Here is a 20724-nt window from a genome sequence, read left to right on the forward strand (position 1 = left end):
AAATAAATCTTTTGGGTTGTTTAATATATTTTATATTTTCTTTATTTCGGTGCTAATAGAAAACCCAAATTAAATGTCCAGCAGCGAGATAGAAATGCAAAGATCGATGATCCTGCCCCTACTGTCCAATCACCCCTATTTAATTGACTGTATTTTCAGGGTAATTGAACTGCTTGTTGTAAATTGAGGATTTTATAGAAACGACATGAAAACTACATTTACTGACATTCATCGCATCTTTGACATTGATTATCTGATCAGCGCCGTGTCATGCTAACCTCCAATTCTTCATTACACACTGTTTATGAGCTGTTACAGAACAACTTGCTTGTTCCAGAGTGATTGATTGCCTTATTAACGCGTGTTCTTGTAAGTGTGACCGGACTGATTACGATGCATATGTTTAGAATAATGTTTCATTTAGCTGACTGCGAGTAATGCAGGGTGACAGCTGCTGCGGGAGGACAAAAAACCTAAACTACAGGGAGCAAGCGGGGCCAAAACGCATTTAAGGTGGAACTAGAAGACAGCACAGACCCCTAATGGTCAAATGCAGTCACTCAACGCCAGATGAAGGACTGGCAACTCAGTAGGGTCTTCAGTGAGCCATCTGAGGACTAAAATATAACATGTAGTTTTACATGTAGTACTTTTATTCCTATAGAGCAGGAACTTATATCCACAACTGTGAGAAAACACTCCAACACAGCTCAGTCTTGCTCTTAAAACATATTGTCCCCACATTTGAATCTCATGCAGTACAGTATTTACAACTGACATCCCAGCTGTTACATCAAAACATTGAAGTCAATCAAATCCCTGCCAAAAAGCATACCAGCACTTCACACCAAAACAAATCCTCTTAAGGTTAGGAATCTTATCTATTTAGCCAGAATATTTTTGCAGCCTGATGAGATTTATGCCACCATTATGCTTCTAAAGTGGTCTCTGCTCTGTTTGTCTCAAATCATTGCCTCTGTTCAAATGTTACTTTCATATATTACATGACATTAATTCAACTATAGCTCATTAAGACAGAATGAAATGGTTAAATTAACTTATCAACTCATAATGATGATGAATGAGGTATTAATTCAGATACAAGCTGGGCAATTTGCAATTTTGCGCGTTATTATGGTTCTCAAATAACATTTAATATAACGGGTCATCCCCTCAATCAATTACATGAGCATATGAGTCGCTCGTATGGAAAATCCTTTTTTCATGCATATGTATTGAAACATGTTCTCAATTATCTTTGGAAATTGCTTTTATTGGCTTAAAGACTGATTCTTCCAGTGGTCCTTGGCTCTGGATATGGTTAAGGTGGTACAATAAATTGCTATTCTTCCGTCTTGATCTTGAAACACAGCTCGGGACACCTATATTATAAACAGTGGTTTTTGTTTGTTATATTGGTTTCATAATATTTGAGAAATTTAAAAAAGTACAACATTTCTTTAGTACCTTTGAGGTATATTTTTCCTGTAGAAAGTATTTCTGGTTACATCGGGTCACATTAACAAGTAAAATCTCTCAATCATAAAACATTTTTATGAAGAATGAGATTTAGGTGGGACAACGTGTACTGATTGTGTGCCAAACTGACTCATGGTAGGAACTGATGGGTCTCTGTAACGATATTATAAAGAGCACGGTCTAGACCTGCTCTGTTTGTAAAGTGTCATGAGATCACTTGTGATTTGGCGCTATATAAATAAAATTGAATCAAATCAAGTTGTTAAAGATTCCCAAGGCAGTTTATCAAGTGCCTTATCAATTTCCATGTAAAACCATATTTCATATATGTATTCTGAAACATTTTGAGTCCCTGGTTAATTCACTCAGTCGTTGGATTTGGTGTAGATGTGAAAGACAAGATTATTTCTCCAGCAATAAGACTAAAGGTAAGAAAGGATCCTGACCTGTCTGAAAGCTTGTAGCTAGAAGTGTGTTAAAATCAGTGCTCTCAACAATGAGCACATTTATAGAAGATGGACTCAAACAAGTGTGCAGCTTTTTTTTTTTTTTTTTTTTTTTAATTAAACACGCACACACAAGAGAAGCTGTGAAAATTCCTCTCCCCGGTGACCAGACAACAGGGAAGCTGTTCAAGTCAAAATGGAGAGCGTGCTTAAAAATAACACATCGTCCTTATGCATGTATGCAGGATCATTTCTTACGTTTTGACCTGATGTACTTGATCTGCCCCTGAATACTTTCATGAGTTAAAATATTAAAGATTAAAAAAAACAAAGTGAAGCATTATAAAAAAAGGTCTTTGACCTTCAACTATATATACATAGATGAATTGAACAGTATATGAAATAATGAATACAAAAAATGAAAAGGTCTTTCAAATCATTGGTCACAAAAGAGTAGGGCTCACCCTACACTGTTTACCACACAAGATGAATATAGGAAGTAAAAACATTTGACTGACGGCAGATTGTCAACTTCACAACACCCAGACACATGGTGAGACCGCCTACCCCGAAACAGCATTGGTTATCGGTTCAAACAGATTTAAATGGTCCATGTAAAGTGACAAAGAAGAAAGTTGAAAATGTGGCATTCATATAGGCCAACGCTAAGAAGAGGAGGCGGTCAGGGTGGACGGCGATCAGAGAAAGCACCCTTAGTGTGACACTCTAAAAGGCAAGTATCAAATACTCACTCCCATATGTTTAAAAGGCAGCTGTAAAACTTGGTTGTTCTTGCTTCTTAACGAACAGTGGCTGTGTTCAACTTCATGGCACATGTGGCAAACAAATTCCAAAATTCCAATGGTGAGTTTTAGAAAGACTTCCCTGCTGATGCTCAGTGTGTTCATGACAAAATCTGACTAAATACATCATCTATCAGCCTCACAAAAAGGGTTGTTGGAGTGAGTGAGACAGTGCATTTAGCCATGTTTTTTTGTTTTGTTTAGTTTTTTTTTTACCAATGCCATCGATGTGGCTGATGGCAAGTCGATCCACCACATTGGACCAGACTAACATATCTCAACAACGTTTGGATTGACTGGCACAAAATTTTGTACAGACATTCATGGTTCCTATATGGTGATTTATACTAATGACTCTGGTAATACCCTGACTTTTCCTCTAGCGCCACCATGAGGTTGACATTTGTGGTTAGTGCCCAGTGTTACTGGAAGGATTGCCATGAAATTTGTTCCCCACAGGATAAATTGTGGTAACTTTCATTTAGCACCATCATCAGGTCAACATTTTAATTTAGGGATGGTGGATACATTGAGGCACTATTTACTGTGTCTCATATCCAAATAATCCAGAAAAATGTCCATTTACACATATGGTATATAGGGGCAGATCACCAGTCTGATTGCATCCATCTTGCTTTTCCTACAATGACAATAATTCTGCATTGACCTATCAAAAGAGAACATGTGAATGATACCCCCAAAACACTACCAACCCTAACCGAGGGGCAGGCGATACATATAAAACCTTACATCACTGTATATGTAGTTTCATATTAAAGTAGATATGACTTGATACTGTATACTTCATGGAAATTGAGTTTAGAAACAATAGATAAAATAACCATATGGGATGATGTGTGAATTGAATACCGGAAAAATGAATGTAAATGATCACATTGATGCAAAAATCCATTAATTCCCTCAATACGTCCTAGTCATAAATTTGCAACATTGCTCAGAATGGCGTAAGCAGAAACATTGTGATTTTGAATTATATTCATGAACTTGTCTTCACTTTACAAGAAAGCAAACTTGGTATATACACAGTAAAGCAAAAGATCTGAATTTATGTGGCATTTTAGCAATAAAGGTCCCTAGCCGGACATGAATCAGGGACATTGTGGTTACATGGTATATGTCTTTACCATTTGGCTAACAGTTGTCCTGCAAGTAGAGTTTGATGAACCGTGGAATCATACTCAAACTTTGTTTTCAGTAACACATTATGCATATTCAAAACACAGCCAGCAAAGACATCATTGGTAAACTCAAAGCAGTTTGTAACATGTTATTCGTCTTCAACAAGGACAAATTGCTCAGTATTTCACACATAACCTCCAAAATCATGGGCTTCTTACCTCCAACCTCCCAAATCTCAACTGCAGATGCAAAGCACTCACCATAGCACCACGTTCCTCACGTTACTCCTATGAAGAAGTACATTTTGTTAAGAGTCTTGTCCCTTCGGCTATAGCAGCTTTAAACACAATACCAGGCTAATTATAGCGTTATTATTATTACTATTATAACATTTATGTTATATATGTATATGTGTGCGTTTGTGTAGATGGATGTTTGTACTGTATGGACATATCTACACTATGTTAAGTACCATAGTTGGCATAATCATCTTCATGTCATTTCTTTTGTATTCACCTTGTTCCACATCAGCACGTCATCCTTCATTGGTGCTCTTCAGAGAGTCTCCTGGTGACGAACTTGATGTAGAAGTAGTGAGCCCTTTCTAGTCTTCAGCATTGAAACCAGGGCAAGGGATCAACTGAAGATGAAATCAACCAGGCGCACAGCCAATAAAAAGGAAGAATCTTTCAGTTTGAGAAGACAAAAGCATGGATTTCTGAAAATGAACACATACAGAAGTGCTTTAAATGGATTGACTGCAGTTAGCAAGCGAAGAGTATCTAGCTACAGCCACTTACAATGATCACAGTGGGACCGGGCACACCCTTTGCTGTGGCTGCTTATGCTTGGCTGTGGGTCGGGCACAGAAACACCATTTGTTACTATGGCTATGACTACTGCTATAGAATATGACTGCCTGGCTACTCTATACAATACCTAAGATAATAACACTAGTCAGGAGGAATCAGCCAAAGCAACCATTACATGCACTACATGCACAACCCCTGCATGTACTTGTTGTATCCATAAAAAAAATGTGTGGTAATCACAACAGCCACAGCCAGTCACAGCTACAGTAAGTCAAAAATTACAACTACAACCACAGTCATAACTGAAATCACAGCCAGACAAAGCTAGAGCAGTAGTCATAATCACAACAATCATAGCCGTGGCAGCAACCATAGCAGTCAATTATGGTCAAGCTTCAATACTGTCAGCCACAGTGTAGGGAACTAACTAGTGTTTGTGTGTTCAGCCATCAGATCAGAACAATACAAGATTACCATTATCCATGAAATGTGCCTCAGTAATCACTAGCATCAGTAAAGACTAGCTAACCAAACCACTTCAAGTCCCCACATTGTTATCAAGCCAACTGCTTTGTCTTTAAACTGAATAAACCTACATTTAGATTGACATAATTGCTGAACTGTTGCAAAGCTCTTCACTTGCAAACTGCTATAAACTCAGCTAATCAGTTGCCAACCCACAGTCGGGCATAGCTAACCACAGCAGCATGTGTTTGCTCAGGCCTACTCCAACAATGTCAGTAAAACATTAGAAAGCATGAGAAAACAAAAAGGTCTTTGTTTTGAATACAACCCATCCACAGTGCAACATTCAAACGTTTTAACTTCACATGTTAAGTTTGAACATCAAATTACATTTGTAACCCAACTTCCTTGCTATTGCTCACTGAAGCATTCAGCCAGTGTGACATCACAGCAGTGATGACATGTCGGCCTATACTTGAGTATAAGCAAGGAGGCACAGTTCATTTGTTATGTGGAAGTGTATTGCACTAGCATGTGCAGCAAAACAACACTAAATAGAAGATGCAAACCCTGCACAACCACCCCTTATATACCCTGCAGGCCCCTAAGTGGAACTGGACCAAACCACTAGTAGGGAAACTCACTATATGCATTCACCTAAACAGACAATTTGGCCAAATATATTTACAATTCATACAATTGTGTTCAAATATTTACAACAATTACAACTGACAAAAGTCTGTGTAACTGCTAGCTTCAGGAAAACCCCATTTTGTCAAAAAGAGACGTATGTTCCCCCTGCTCCTCAAATATGGTAGAACCAGGAAGTATAAATAGACATTAGATCCTCTACTCACCCTTTTGCTTGATGATCAGAGAGCTAGTGAGTAACAAGGTAAGACAATGCTTTGATATTTCAACAATGTTAATAATGCTTACTTAACCATCAAACTACAGACAGCCTGCTTGTGGTTACTGGCCAAACTGCTCACATACTGTATGTTTCATACTTTGTGTAGGACTCACTACCATGGCTGCCAAGAACTGCAACGACAAATCTTCCTATGTTGGACAAGCACAAAGATGAATACAGAATGGTTTAAAATGCAACCCCATAATTGTGGAGGAGAATCTCAATCACAAGCGTAGTGTTTGTCATGCAGCAAGCACTTTCTACCCTTCAGGAGGTGGGAAAAACAAGGAAGCATATTGCTGCCCTTGAGATAAAATGGAGCAGAGATCCATTTTGTTGTGGTGTGTAGCGTTTGTGTAGGCAGTTCAGGATTCTGCTCCTGATTCCAGATGAGCAGAATCAATTGTTTTACATGGAACCAAATCTATGCCACTTCTGCCCACTGATGCCCTGCTAGTTTTGTTTTGTTTTACTTAACCATGCATAGACAACACCTTAAAAAACATTTTTTATTTTTTTTAAGGTCCTCAAATTGCCTTAAGATGGATTTATACTTTTCATGTCAGGGTGTTGCAGAGATCTTGTACAAGGCTCTATACTGTAGTTCAGCCAAGTTACTGCTTACATGCATCTCCTCAAAAGGGGATACAGGTATGTCATGTGGAGTCCACAAGAACTGTAACTAGTGATTTTAAAGTTTTCAACATGTGTCTGGTCTAGATATCCAGTTTCCCTCCAGGCTACATCCTAGACCACGGCCTACCTGACAACCTGGCTCTTCATTTATACTTTTTCAAGTGCTGTCTACAATAGAAGAAATGGGTACATTAACATAAAGCTTGAAGGAAAAAAAATCTGTCTTGGTCAGTGGGCTATGTACTATAAGTCTATCTGTGTTGAAGAACACTGGGATTCAAAGAAACCTTTGAAATCTGTAAGCGGTTATCTATGTGCTTTTGTGTGACTGGCAGTTATGTGATTTTGCTCTAACAATTTCTTCTGTTGAACACGTGATTTCTCATGCAGAGGAGATCTTTATCTCAATGAGATTACCTGATTAATTAAAGGCTATATATAAATCTGGACTTCTTGTTGGTTTATTGAGACACATACCATGTCATTGCAATGTCTCTGCTTTGATTAGAGTGGGACCTTTTGTTGCAGGTCTTTCCCTCTCTCCTCCAATGTTTCCTGTCTGACCATATCAATAAAGGCTAAAATAAAACTATTTGAAAACAACAGAAGTAAATGTCTGGCTGTCATGACTTGTTTTATCTAGCAAGCTAACTAAATGTTTAATTCTGCAGTGTATCCAAACACAGCCAGGCCTCTGCACATATTTCCTATAGTGGGTGTACAGGTGTATAAACTACAACTATAAACTGTATAAACTGCTACAACTGTCAGGTTACATTTCGTTGCAACCTAGTCATTCACATCAAAATTTAATTTGAACACAATTAATGGCAAATGTAAAGAATATCATGATCTATAATGTCATTTAGAATTAATTTCAGTTATTTTGGTGCTCCTTTACATGCAGTACCATTATTGTCTCTCCCAAAAGAACTGACTGGTTAACAGGTAGTCAGACAAATACAGCTTTATAGTTATCAGCTATCCCATGATGTTAATCAAAGCACAAACTATGTTACTCTTGATCACAGACATCAAAATTGTGGAAAGGATAGTTGAAGTTGCCCTCCTCTACTAAATGAGCAAACACCACAGCCCTGCCAACCAATGAGGCTTCAGCATTGGCCGTCATCGAGTCTCTGGTCGGCCGCTGGCCAGTGTTTTTGTGGTGTGTCTGTTGGCAGCAGTCGACCCTTACGATGACTGAGCATGTTGAAGCAGTGCTGGAGGCAGTCGGTCAGAGTGAGATGTCTGACTGGCTGTTCAGTCATTTAGTCTAGGTTCTGCTTATGTTTGACTCCAGCTTTTCGTTTCTTCTTCCACAACCGAAAAATTATGGGCTGCCAATAACAGGACAAAATTTAACATCACCAGTTGTAACGCTTTGGCCATGCTACCTGTGTGGCTCTAGGGATGGCAATGTCAGTCTGTCCACCACTTTGGTCCTGACTAAAATATCAACAGCACATTTTGAATGGATTGCCACGTAATTTGGTGTAGATATCCATGGTGCCCAGATGATATGTCCTCATGACTTTGGGAATCCTCTGACTTTTTCTTTAGTGCCACCATGAGTGAACAATTTATTGGATGGATTGCCATTACATTTGGTGCAGACATTATGACAAAAAAGAGGAAAATCGAATGGGTACTTTTCAAAGTTACACTCTGTTGTACATTTGTGTGTTATACAATAATGCTCGCCTCCAATGGACATGTGTGAATAGTGTTTTATGACAGAACCTATCCTTTAACTTCAGATTATTGCTGTTTGTCAATAGTGGCACATGGATTATTTGGACTGTTTTAATGACACCCAATACACACCTGCTGGACAATTAGGTTAATACTGGCAGGAGAAACCAACAAGAAATATTGAAAATTTCCACACATTGCAAGAAAATGCAGAAATACTTTTTAAGATGCCTTAGAAGACCAAAGCTGGTACTGACACATGGAGCATTTTTGTTTCTCTTTTTAAATGGAACTTGTTCAGATTACTTTTATTCAGATTACCTCCATAAAGTTATGGAAGAAAGTCCCTTTACTTACTAAAACAGTGAAGGTGAGATGGTGCTGGTTTCTCTGTGGTTCTTGAAAGCAATTTGCAGTACTTTTTGGTGGTTCACCAGGGGTATTAAACTCCCTTTGAATCACGTCAGTTGTTTTTTTAGGGGAGATTTTCTTGCCTAAGCAGTTTTTTCTTAAATTAAATAGCAAAAGTATGGCATTTAACTGTCATTAAAGCAAATAATTTCGTACTTTTGGAACATGTTCTTTTCCGTTTCCATTGTTTAGTCAGTTTTTACTCCTGTGTTTTTACCAAATAAAGGGCTTTTTGTGATCTGCTCTAGATTTTATGAGCACCCTCAGGCCAGAGCTGTGCTCACATACTCACTAATGAATCTAACTATTAAAGATATATTTTTAATTTTATGTGTTAAACCTACAAATCTAATCATGAATATTGGAAATGATATCCACTGGCATTTTACAATGTTACAAAACATTTGTTGGATTACATGTAGGACTTTAGTGGAGAATGTGTGATTGCATTTTGTGTACAAACCTAATACATCTAATGCTTGCTTTGTATTTGGAACAGATCAAAGACAGCATTGTCCATTGTTGTGACAATGCTAACATTATTTAAATTTATTCTAAAATATGCAAAAAGCATGACAACTACTTTCGTGCAAAGTGACTTACATTTTTACCACACACATAGTAGGCTATGTATATGCTAAAAATGCAATTTGGGGTTCAGTGGCTTGCACAATGACCCTTCAATATGGGGGCAGAGGAAGCATTTTGGATTAAACCACCAACCTTGCAAATAATGGCCAATCACTGGTCAACTAGAAGGGTTGGTTAATAAATAATGAAAAAAATATATTATCACAATAAAGGAAGACCCCCATCCAATATCAATATCACAATGTATTTTATTGCCTGTCAGGTAAGTTAGTTCATCTCAATGGGCTGCTTGATGTCAGTCAAGTCCAAGTGGACCTCTCAGCAGAAAGAAGTCACTGTGGGAGAACTCTGATTCCACAATAAGATTAAAGTTACATAAAATGAATGATGTATTTTGGTATATTGCCCAACTCTAACTAAAAGTCCTCATATTTGTTTTTAACCACTCATAATACTACTATTATTACTAGTAGTGGTAACAACTAGAGCTACAACATCTAGGCCTACTACTATTACTCTGACTAATCAGTGGTGGAAGAAGTACTCAGATGTTTTACTTAAGTAAAAGTTGCAATACCACAGTGTAGAAATATTCTGTTACAAGTAAATGTCCTGCATTAAAAATTTTACTGAAGTAAAAAAAATATTCTCATCAGAAAACAACACAAATTACAAATAATAAAAGGACTCATTATGCAGAATGGCCCACTTCTGAATAACATATATTATATTATTGGACTCTGATTTTTGATGCATTAATGTGTACATTATTTTAATGTTGCAGCTTGTTCAGGTGAAGCTTACTTTCCACATACTGCTGGGTAGCGTGAGAATTTCAGAACTTAAGTACAGTACTTGGGTAAATGTACTTAGTTACTTTCCATCACTACAACTAATATTAGCCAAACTAAGTGGTTCATAATAGTCATCACCAATAACAGTCTCAGAATTCAGTGTTTTCTTTTGGATGATTTTATTTTCCTACGCACGCGTCTACCAGGTGTGCATTAGAACACGTACAGTTTAGTTTAAACATTATAACTTTTTCATTTATTGGGCCCCATCAGACGCAGACCAGATTCCCGTGAAGGCCCAGCAGCGCTCATGTTCCATGCTGTTCTTTTAGTGGACACTCCCCCATCTTGGCTCGCACACCCTCCGTGTAAAGACAGCGGGACTGCTGCCCTGCCAAAGGCTGTTGAAACCGGACAGCTCAACTGCCAAGGTAAATACACCGCTGTGCTTCACACTTGGCTGTTATTCATTCACTTTCCAGCCACATTATTCAGTCCCGCTTGCTTACACTAAGCAGGGACGAACGTTAACAAAGTTAGCAATGACTGCTGTTAGTTGTCGTGATGAACTGTGGGCTGCGTTAGTGTTAGCATTACCGGCTAGTGGCTAGCTACCCATAGTTAGCTAGTGGTACGGCAATGCTAACGCTACCTGTTTACTGCATTGATGCACTAAGTGGGTTAAGAAGTTATTTGGGAAACGTTAGTTGCAAATAGCGACATGTCAAACTCTCCCTGTGAGGTCACCGCCGCCGTTAGGTCACCGCAGATTTCAGTTAACGTCGTTATGAAATGTGAGCTGCCTCAGAAAACAGAAAGTGATGTTGTTTGGTTTGCTAACTTAAGTTAGCAAGGGTCGTTTAGTTCAGCCTGGTCACTCATAAAGTTTTAAACATGGTGTTTGAATGAGTTTCACAGATGACATACGAAGATTACGATAAATTAAATTAATCGAAAGGCTATGTGCAGCCGTCAAAGGAGTTCCGTTTGAAGTCGTGAACCCTTGTATGTGGCAGTCTTGCCTAATGTATGTTGCTGTTTGAACGAGTTAAGTCATCCTCGGACAGGTACACGTGTTTAAAAGTAGTGCATTCAAATACAGCAGCCCTGCAATACATCTTAATTAAGGTAACCGCGTTCAGTTTTTGTTGCAGCAGTGTTTGAGGTCATTTTCGACGCAGTTATTTGTGTTGCTGTTCAGAAACACTTGTTTGTATGACTTGTGTGTATATAGACATTGTGTTGTTGGACATTGTTACTTGTATGTACATAATAGTTTTATGTTCATTTTGACCCATCTTTGTTACAGGCTACTTGTTTTTAGCTTTCTTATCTTTCTGTACATGTTTTTTGAAACTGTGTGTAAGTTCATTGAGAGCTACTCAAAATGTGTTTATTGCAGGAGTGCTGTATTACACTGCATCCGTTGTAGCTCCGTGTATAAAATTGCCAACTGAATGTATGATCAAGCTCATCACTGTTGTCAACAGGTGGAGAGGTTATCTGTGAAAGAAAATCAGAGGAGGGTCCCAGTAACAGAGTATTAGTAGTATCCTGCACTCCCTCTTCATCAACATGGGGGCTGTCATCTCACGGTGGAAGGTTTGTTTTAAACCCTTTACTAATTATGTCTTTCTACTTTATGCTGCTGTACCAATTTATGTTATTGCACATTAGTTGGCAGTACTTAGCTTTGTAATGTTTAGTTATAGCTTAGATTGAATAAGCTTTCAGTTTGGAAGCACATGTAGGACTTTTACAACATCACAATTCAGATATTTATGTTAATACTCCTCCTTGGTATATTGGCATGCATTGGCTAGCGAAATTATATCTTCAACAACAGAAGAACACACTCATGATACAAATATGCGGAAGTGGAAAGATTAAACAGGAAGTTTTTTTAGAAGTTGCTTTCACAAAGAGCACTGTTGTAATGGCAAATGTCATCATTTCTTCTCTCTGACTGGGATTTCAAAATGTTTGCATTGCAGGCTAAACCATCCACTGTGGAGATTTTGGAAGGAATCGATAAGGTATGCTTAACATAAAAAAAACATAGACGCCTCAGATTGTCAGAAGTGCTGTTTTGAATTCTCTAAAACACATTTTATTCTAAATGTATAGTTTAAGAAAGTTTTCCTATTTATATTTACAAGGGGTGTGAGATAACAGTCAGTCATTTTACTAAAGCACAACAAATCCATGCTCTAAGTGTTTTGTAATATTTACAGCCTAAACTGCACTGTGGATGGGTAGACAAAGCCCACACGAATAGGAAACATTTTCACAAACATTACTAAAATAACAAGTGATGTGTATATATACTGATAGAGATTGTTTTCCAAAAATATTTAGTAACACTCAAAGTAATTTGTTAGAAGATAGTCTGTACATTAAAAACAAAATGGTGGAGATGATTCAGTACAACTTTTGCCATTGTGGTCCTCACTGAAGATAAAAAATGGGAGGGAGAAAGTGCCTCATGCAAGAAATTCAACAATGCTCTCTTTATTCTGTTATGCCCTGTTTTAAACAGAAGTAGAGTATTTTACAATAAATCTCTTGAGGTTGGGTGTGTCCAAGCAGGCGCCCGCTGTCAAATGAGACACACATGAAGCATTATCAGTAAAACTGACCTAAGGCATCTGGAAGTTTAATTATGCCCAATGATGTTTATAAAGTCCACATAGTCCTCCAGAAACACTTGCATGTTCTGTACACACTCATAGACTTGGTAAGATTAGGGATTTTTGCTATTCACACTGTGGCAATACAGTCAGTGGGACAAATCAAGGGAAGGCTACTAGTAAATAGCTTAATTGTATGTAAAGTACTTGCATCTTTTGACCCTAAGAAAACCGATGTGTCAATGATTTCCAAATCAGCTCCTCATTTGCTGTTTGATAGGGCTTTAGTGCACTTCTACAGTTAAGCTAGTGTTAGGCTATTTTCAGCACCTGTCCTTGGAGCAAGAGACGCTACACATATACAGAAGAGGTCAGGTGGCAGTGAAGTGGTGAAGAGATGTGTGTTGGGCCTGTTAGTTTCTTCTAGATAACTCCTGTCGTCTATTATGAAAGAATATTGTGGCGTTAATAATTTTTCATGTGCATGGTTACACCACACATAAGCAAACATATGCATGATATACTGTAAAGCTGAATGTGAGATCAGTTTATCTGGTGCTTAGAGTGACAGACACACATGTTACAGTGGAACCATAGCGACCAGAGTCGGTCCCTTTATGTCCGCCAGCTATTTTTGGATGGGGTAAACAGCATTTTAATGCAGTGGTGTAACCTTTCTATGTTTAAAAAAGATCAGAATCAGAAATACTTTTTTGATCCCCGGGGGGAAATTGTACTGTACCGGTGCTCCCATTCAAGATTAGAAAGCAGCATAAATTTAGAAATAAAAGTATGTACAAAATATAAAAATAAGAAATAGAAAATCAAAAGTCAGTATTTTAAAAAGTACTGAGTTAAATAAAAGGAATAAAGGAGAAAAGTAAGAAAAAATAAGAAAACAAACAGGAGCGACTGTAACAGGCTGCATGCACGGTCGACGCATGCGCACTATTATAGATAGAGGCTATGCTACTATGAATGAGCCATTTGTTGCAAAATGATAATGAAGTAGGGTTAGGGTTCTCTGATATCCTGCATGTTTTTTAAATTCTTAGTCCTGACGATGGTTCATTGTCAAAACTGATAATCCTAATAGAATTTACTTACATTTGCATCTATATAAAGACATGACGCCTACCCACATTTTTGAAAGATGTGGCATTAAGGCAGTGGTGAAAACACTGGATTGGCAGAAAGAAATTCCGATGCAAAGTGCAAACTTTGAGAAATAAAACTGTTAAAATATTCACAGTTCAGTTTCAAACTTGTCCTAATGTACAATATCCAGCAATGAAGCAGCAACAAGTAGTTATTTTCCCCAAAGGCTTGTACTACATTTAAAATTACATTCTATTAGAATATATAAGGAAATATTATATAGGATTATGGCCCCACCATACTGGAAAACCCTGCTGTGAAACTTCACTTTAACATCATTGGTCCAAACCTGAGAGCAGGAACAGGACCGTAAAGAGTTATTATTTTTACCTAGGTGTTGTGTGTTGGTGGTGTCTATAATGTATTTGAACGATGCAAATGTAAAATATAGGAAAGAAATAGAACTTTGCTTATAATTTCCTTAAGTTTATATGTGTAAAACAATAATGGTTATTCTCATGGCACTTGGATTGATTACGGTTTGAATGAAAAAAACAGCTTCACGTAACTACAGTCACACGAATAGGATCACATTTGTGTACAAATATATAATGCTTCTTTAACTTTTCCCCTGCAGGATATACAGCTTCTTGAAGAATACAGTGAGAAGTATCAAAGGCAGTTGAAGATATGGGTCGGGCGACTGCTTCTGTACTCGTCTCTTCTTTACCTGATCACATGTATAGTTGTGTATTTCTGGTACCTTCCTGAACAGTTGATGGGACGGCTCATATTGTCGCTTCCCTTCCTAATATTTCCGTTATTGTAAGTGTACAAGATAGTTGATCATATTTTATCTGAACTGTTAACTACAATTTCACCAATCAACCATTTTTTTGTTTCTTTTCCCTTTTAGAGTTTGGTTACTTAGAAAAATGCTTATAATAATTTTTTCCCGAAGAACTGAAAAAAATAGTAAGACCCTTTTTGATGTTTATATAGAACTTATAGAATGGTCATTTTTTAAATGTTCAAACTGGTGTTGAATTTAAAATTTTTTGTTTTTCAGATGACAAATTAGAGGATCTTAAAGCACAAAAAAGGAAAATAGTAAGTGATGTTTTTATATTTATCCAGTTTCATGTGCTTGTTGATTGACTTCTCATATTTGGACTATTGTTTTTCTTTGCTTTCCACTCAAAAGACTTAAAGAGCGTTGAAACCTGTGACACTTAAGGTTAAAACAACCTAGCATCTTGCTGCTAACAAAAATATTTTCTGTAAGGATGGACAGAGTTGCCCCAAAATGTAAAAAGTACTGAAAGTCACTTTTCACCATTTTCTACCAGCTACGTTATAATCACGTCCATGTATTGTGATTTAAAACTGAGGCTCAAGCACAAAAAAAATTCAGTTTCAAAGCACAAAACACTATGGCACAAAGCTGAAATGCTAATTTGGCACGTTTTTACATGGTTCATTTCATGTTTCAGTGGAGATGGGAACAACAAATACACATTTCAATACCACATTTAGTGATTTTTATTTACCATGTTATCACACTTGAGCAACTGCCCAAAATCATTGAACAAAAACAACTATTATAAACTTAGATATGAGGCTTACTGAGTCCATGCGTAGAACAAATGGTAGATAATTTTAAACAAAGCCATTCAAAGAAAAACAAAACCAAAAATCTATTAATTAAGTTGGTCAGTTGTAGCTGCTGTCACTTATCTCTGGCTTGCACCGTGGTCAGATAAGTGAGAAAAACATATATAACTCATAACCTCTGTAGAACACATTGTAATTTTGATGTGAAGTGCAGACATGTGCCTCTTTCTGCAAGTTATGTGGGATGCCTTGTAGTATTGCTCTTATTGATCCTTTAATGCAGCATTTTGCAGCAAGACACTAGGATCTGTACAGACGGTATTTGATTGGTACAGTGACTTAACCCAGTAAACCACTCTGCTAATGTCACTTTAATTAATAGCATTTAGTGCAGGAAAGAAATAAATCTGAGAAATTGCTTGTCATCCTCTGTCAAGTCTAATAACTTTCAATAATTAGGGCTGATGGATTTTCACACACTCCATCATCGAAGTAGTGAATGTAATTATTCTTCATATTATATGTAAACATTTAGAAATGTTTGCTAGTTATTTTAAATGAAGATGTACAATTTAGTGAAGTAACTTCCTGGTGCCCTTTCTCAGTCATGTTTACTTGTAATGTTATGGTAGGTGAATCTCAGACCTACACCTATTAACTACATCAGATGAATTACTCGTCAATAGAGCTATTATTATTATTATTATTATAGGAATAATTGTGCAATGTATTGAAAGACTGATGTAAGCATGTATCTTAGAATACCTTTTTGATGTCTTGTTTTTTTTCCAGCTTGAAGAAGTTATGGAAACAGAGACATATAAAAATGCTAAAATGATTCTGGAGAGATTTGACCCTGATTCCAAGAAAAAAATTGTGAGTTATTTTGTTTTTACTTCATAACATAAATCACTTTGTCTAATTGTGCTCCATATTAAATACTTTTGGTGTACTCTCTTATCTGTATGAAGGAGCTTGAATGCACTCCAGTTGGACCTCAGATGACTCCGAAAGCAGGACAAGGTAGCAATGAGTTCTGAAGAAGACAGTATTTCCTCACTCATCATTGTTACTATTGTTAAGCAACCTGCAATGTTTTCTTTGTTAGAGCTTCGCCAGCGCCATGTTATCCCAAAGACCCCCTCCATGGTGGTGAATCCTGCAAGCGGAGCAGCTGCCCGCCCTCCTCTTTCCTCTGGGCCCACCTATCCTGGACGATCTTCCCACTCTGCTCCAGGTGGACCCCCAGAGAGGAGCCTGTCGGCTATAGCTGCTCAGCAAAGCTTGATGAGGAAGCCTGTGACCCCTGGAACACCTGTTCCAGGAGTCGGTGAGTTACCTGCACACAGGGGGACCACATCATAATGTGGTCGATTAAGGTGTGATTTACTCTTCCCTGGCTCTGTGTCCCCAGTTGCTCAAGGCTCTGTGGTGTGTGTTGTCAGCAAGGGTGGTATATGTTATACACTAGTTGTAATTGGTAATTATATAAATGTAGTGTTCAAATATCTTACTAAAAGGTCCAACCTTTCTCAAACAAGTGTATGATTGTGAACTGAGATTAGAAATAGGTGACAACTTTTGATACAGTGAGATATTTACCTCGAGAATATGATGCTTGTGTCTTACATCTTTAGTTGCTTTTAAAGATTAGAAAAGTAGCCCAGCCAGCCAACATGATGAAACACTTTCCATAGAACAGTTGTTGTATATGGAAGACATCTGTGGAGTGTAGAGCTGTTGAATATTCAATATAAATTATTTCTGGACTATGAACACTCAATAGAAGATGCAAATAAGTGCAAACTGTAAAGGAAATGTGTTCCTAGTGGAAGCTGCATGCTGTAATTGCCATGTGGAATGCCAACTGTGAGGTATGCACGAATCACGATTACATTAACTATGATTAATTAGCCAGACCAGCGTTTGTTCTCTGGGCAATGGTGGTGGAATCTCACTAAATGTCTTTTAATGCTTGGTGAAATTGCCTTTGGCATTGGGAACACCTCACAAATGGTTTACATGACTTGATGTTATCACCTGCTTCTGTGGAAAATTGAAAGTGAAAAGCAATTTGATACAAAGAGTCACCACAGAGTTTCCATATGTTGGTAAATTAATAACCAGCAGGATACTGAGACTCTGCCAAGTCTCACAGAAATGACCAGTCATCTTCCTATGATTGCTCTTGATGTTAGATTATATTAATTACTACTCGCCAACACAGCAGGGATTCTGGACGTGCTTTGCAAGTGAGCCAGTGTTAAGTCATTAAGAAAAAGGGGCAGGGTTTTAGTAAAATTCATCATGGTTTGTGCAATAAACTGTGAATCTCAGCCTCACTATTTCACTTAGTTTTTACTATAAGCAGCCCCTGTTTATTGCAGCTTGTGGTCAAGACTGCAGACTGTGTCTAACAGGCATTGATGTTGTGCTTTAACAGGGATGCACCCCCCAGGCCCGCCCCTAGCCAGACCTGTGCTCCCAAGGGAAAGAGGCGCCATGGACAGAGTCATTGAGTATCTCGTTGGAGATGGCCCTCAGAACAGGTACACAACCTCTGCTTTTGAACAGAGACAATCTCTTCTCAGTAATACTCTTTTATATATTGTATATACAGTTTCTCACCTTGGAATATAAGGATAGTTAATATATCAAGCATTTTCTTATCGGACTTATAAATATGCAGTGCTGATGCAACACCTAAAATTACGTAGTCTGATCATTTATCTGATCATCACAATAGATATTCCATATGTATCTGCCAGATTGATCTCCCCCTTGCTATGGAAATCAATGTTAAAATGCTGAAGATTAACAGTGAATTGCTGAAACTTGTGCTCCCCTTGTGCTGCGAACAATGTCGTATGTATGTGTCAATAAAATGATCTTATCTAATGCCAGCCCATATACTGTATGCTGTCTTTCCTTCCTCATAGATACGCTCTGGTATGTCAGCAGTGTCTGTCCCATAACGGCATGGCATTAAAAGAGGAGTTTGAATACGTTGGTAAGACTTAGAGAAACACAACACTCTTTTGTCAGTCTCCATCAAACACTGTGCCTTCATTTGCCCTCTAGCATTTGGCAGCGTAGTATATCATATGGCTCTTAAATGCCTCTGCCACTACCGACCCCTGTAAGCAAAAACGCACCAAGATTGAATATGCAAACCAGTGCTACACATCAATCTGAAGTGTTTATGCATCTCAGGCATTTTTTGTCATTGGTTCATATTCATGTATATTAATCTATGTCTGTTTGAGGATGTATTAGTCAGGTGACATAAACTATATGTATGTTTTTATTTGTGTTGTTTCAGCCTTCCGGTGTGCATATTGTTTTTTCTTGAACCCTGCAAGAAAGACCCGGCCTCAGGCACCCAGACTCCCTGAGGTCACTGGCGAACTGAAGATGTCATCTGAGGCGCCCTTGCCTTCATCTGGTGCTGACGTAGATGACGACCAATTTGTTTTAGGTGATAATGACACTCAAGCAGGATTTGTCCACACAAGGCATATACCTCTAAAGTGTAATAGTAATCAAGTAATCAAATGTTACCAATATTAGTACATTTGGAAATAAAACGTTTAGATTGTGAATTCTATTGTACACATATATACAGTCGTGCCCATTTTCCTCCTTTCTTCTTTGAGTCTTTTTATACTGCATGCAAATCTAAACTGAAAAATTATCTCTAATTATCAGAGAAAACCAAGCTTGCGGATGTATCTGCTGAAACGGACACCCAAGAGCCAGGCACACCAACAACCACAGAGCCCAGCCCTGCGTCAGACAGCCAAAGCACCCCCGAGTCACAAGATCTGCCCTCTGAGAAATCTGACGGAGAGCAAGATTTGTCTTCCATGGAAGTGGAATAAAACAGCGGAGTAGTGATTTCAACACAAGTCAGGCTGGAACTTCTTATCTTTTCTTTGAAGAAATGTGATAACGGTTAACTTATAAGTAAAAGCCGTGAGTTGGAATAACGCAGTAACTCCGCAGTGATTTTCAACTTACAGTACAGAATGTCCTTTCTTTTGAGAATTGCTTTTTATAGTTCTAGCAATAGTAATGAATTAAATATTAAATTGTATAGCACTAGCATTTGCAACTGTCAAACAAGCAACCTTTTCAGTATGATTACACATCCAGCCCATTTTCATAACATCATATTGAGAGCAATAAGGATTATGCTGAATTAACTTTGTTGTATTTTTAGTCCTTTTTTTTTTCAATGTTTTATTTGTTTTTGACTGGATTTCTAACATTATTCTGTCTGGGTTAATTGAAAAGTGCGCAAACAAAACAAGAAATATTTTGTGGGAAAATACATTTTTATTTATGGGAAATTATTTATAAATATTTTTCTATAATGCTGTGCCTTTCATGTCAATGTTGACTAGGGTACGCTACAGCACAGTAGTGCTAACATGTTTACACAACCATGGTACCATATAATAGGAATCCACATACAGAATGTATTTATTGCTAAAAGGGAGGAGATTTATGTCTGTACTGTGCACCTGCCCTAAGTGCCTCTCATATTTTCAGTCTCTACTTCAGAGTATTGTTGATGAAACCTATTTACATATAGACCATAAAGTCATTTGACTGTTTACAGACAGTATGTGTTTGCTGAATGTCTGAATCCCTTTTCTGTATGAATAATACTAAATAAACTTTTGAGAACATCTGTGTACACGTGTGCTCAGGATCACAACGCATTCATCCAGATAGAATTTTTTGTTTTGTTTTAAAGGTACGTTCTGGATAATTATTTGATAGACGTTGCTATGAAAACGCGATTATTTTAAAAGTGATTCTGCATTAACAACAAAATCTGAGCAGGAAAGGTCAAAGTAATGTGTAAAGAGCCATGATGACAACAGCTCCTATGTATTCCTGCTACCTGTATTGTGTCATGTATTTTAAATTGCTGCCCCATTTCTTCACTGGACAGCTTCTCGCCAAGGAGCATGTTTAAACAGTCCGTTTTCATTAGCGGGCCAATTTTAGCTTGTGATCATTTTATTTTAGCTCATTGATCATTTCAGACAGCGTAAGATAATGGTGCTGACACAGAGCCCGACCAGTCTTGATTGCTTGACCCTCTTCATTTGCAACAAGAAAGTCATTGCGGCTACAAAGTTGCTCTGTGCCATCACATGACCCTTTTCCCCTGAAGATAGACCGT

The 20724-nt window shown here is 37.7% G+C and overlaps 1 protein-coding gene across 1 annotated transcript; it reads left to right on the forward strand.

The window, feature by feature from the left end:
- The first annotated feature begins 10587 nt into the window (after positions 1-10587).
- lnpa (limb and neural patterns a) lies at positions 10588-20211 on the forward strand. The gene is made up of 13 exons (XM_070914602.1): positions 10588-10616; positions 11676-11787; positions 12180-12221; positions 14551-14738; positions 14830-14888; positions 14983-15023; positions 16320-16403; positions 16499-16550; positions 16636-16857; positions 17971-18076; positions 18467-18537; positions 18850-19005; positions 19236-20211. Exons 2-13 carry the CDS (start codon positions 11761-11763, stop codon positions 19406-19408), a joined length of 1221 nt encoding a protein of 406 aa, XP_070770703.1. The 5' UTR covers positions 10588-10616; positions 11676-11760; the 3' UTR covers positions 19409-20211.
- The last annotated feature ends 513 nt before the right edge of the window (positions 20212-20724 follow it).

Source organism: Enoplosus armatus, chromosome 11 (genome assembly GCF_043641665.1).
Source record: "Enoplosus armatus isolate fEnoArm2 chromosome 11, fEnoArm2.hap1, whole genome shotgun sequence".
Lineage (NCBI taxonomy): Eukaryota > Metazoa > Chordata > Actinopteri > Centrarchiformes > Enoplosidae > Enoplosus > Enoplosus armatus.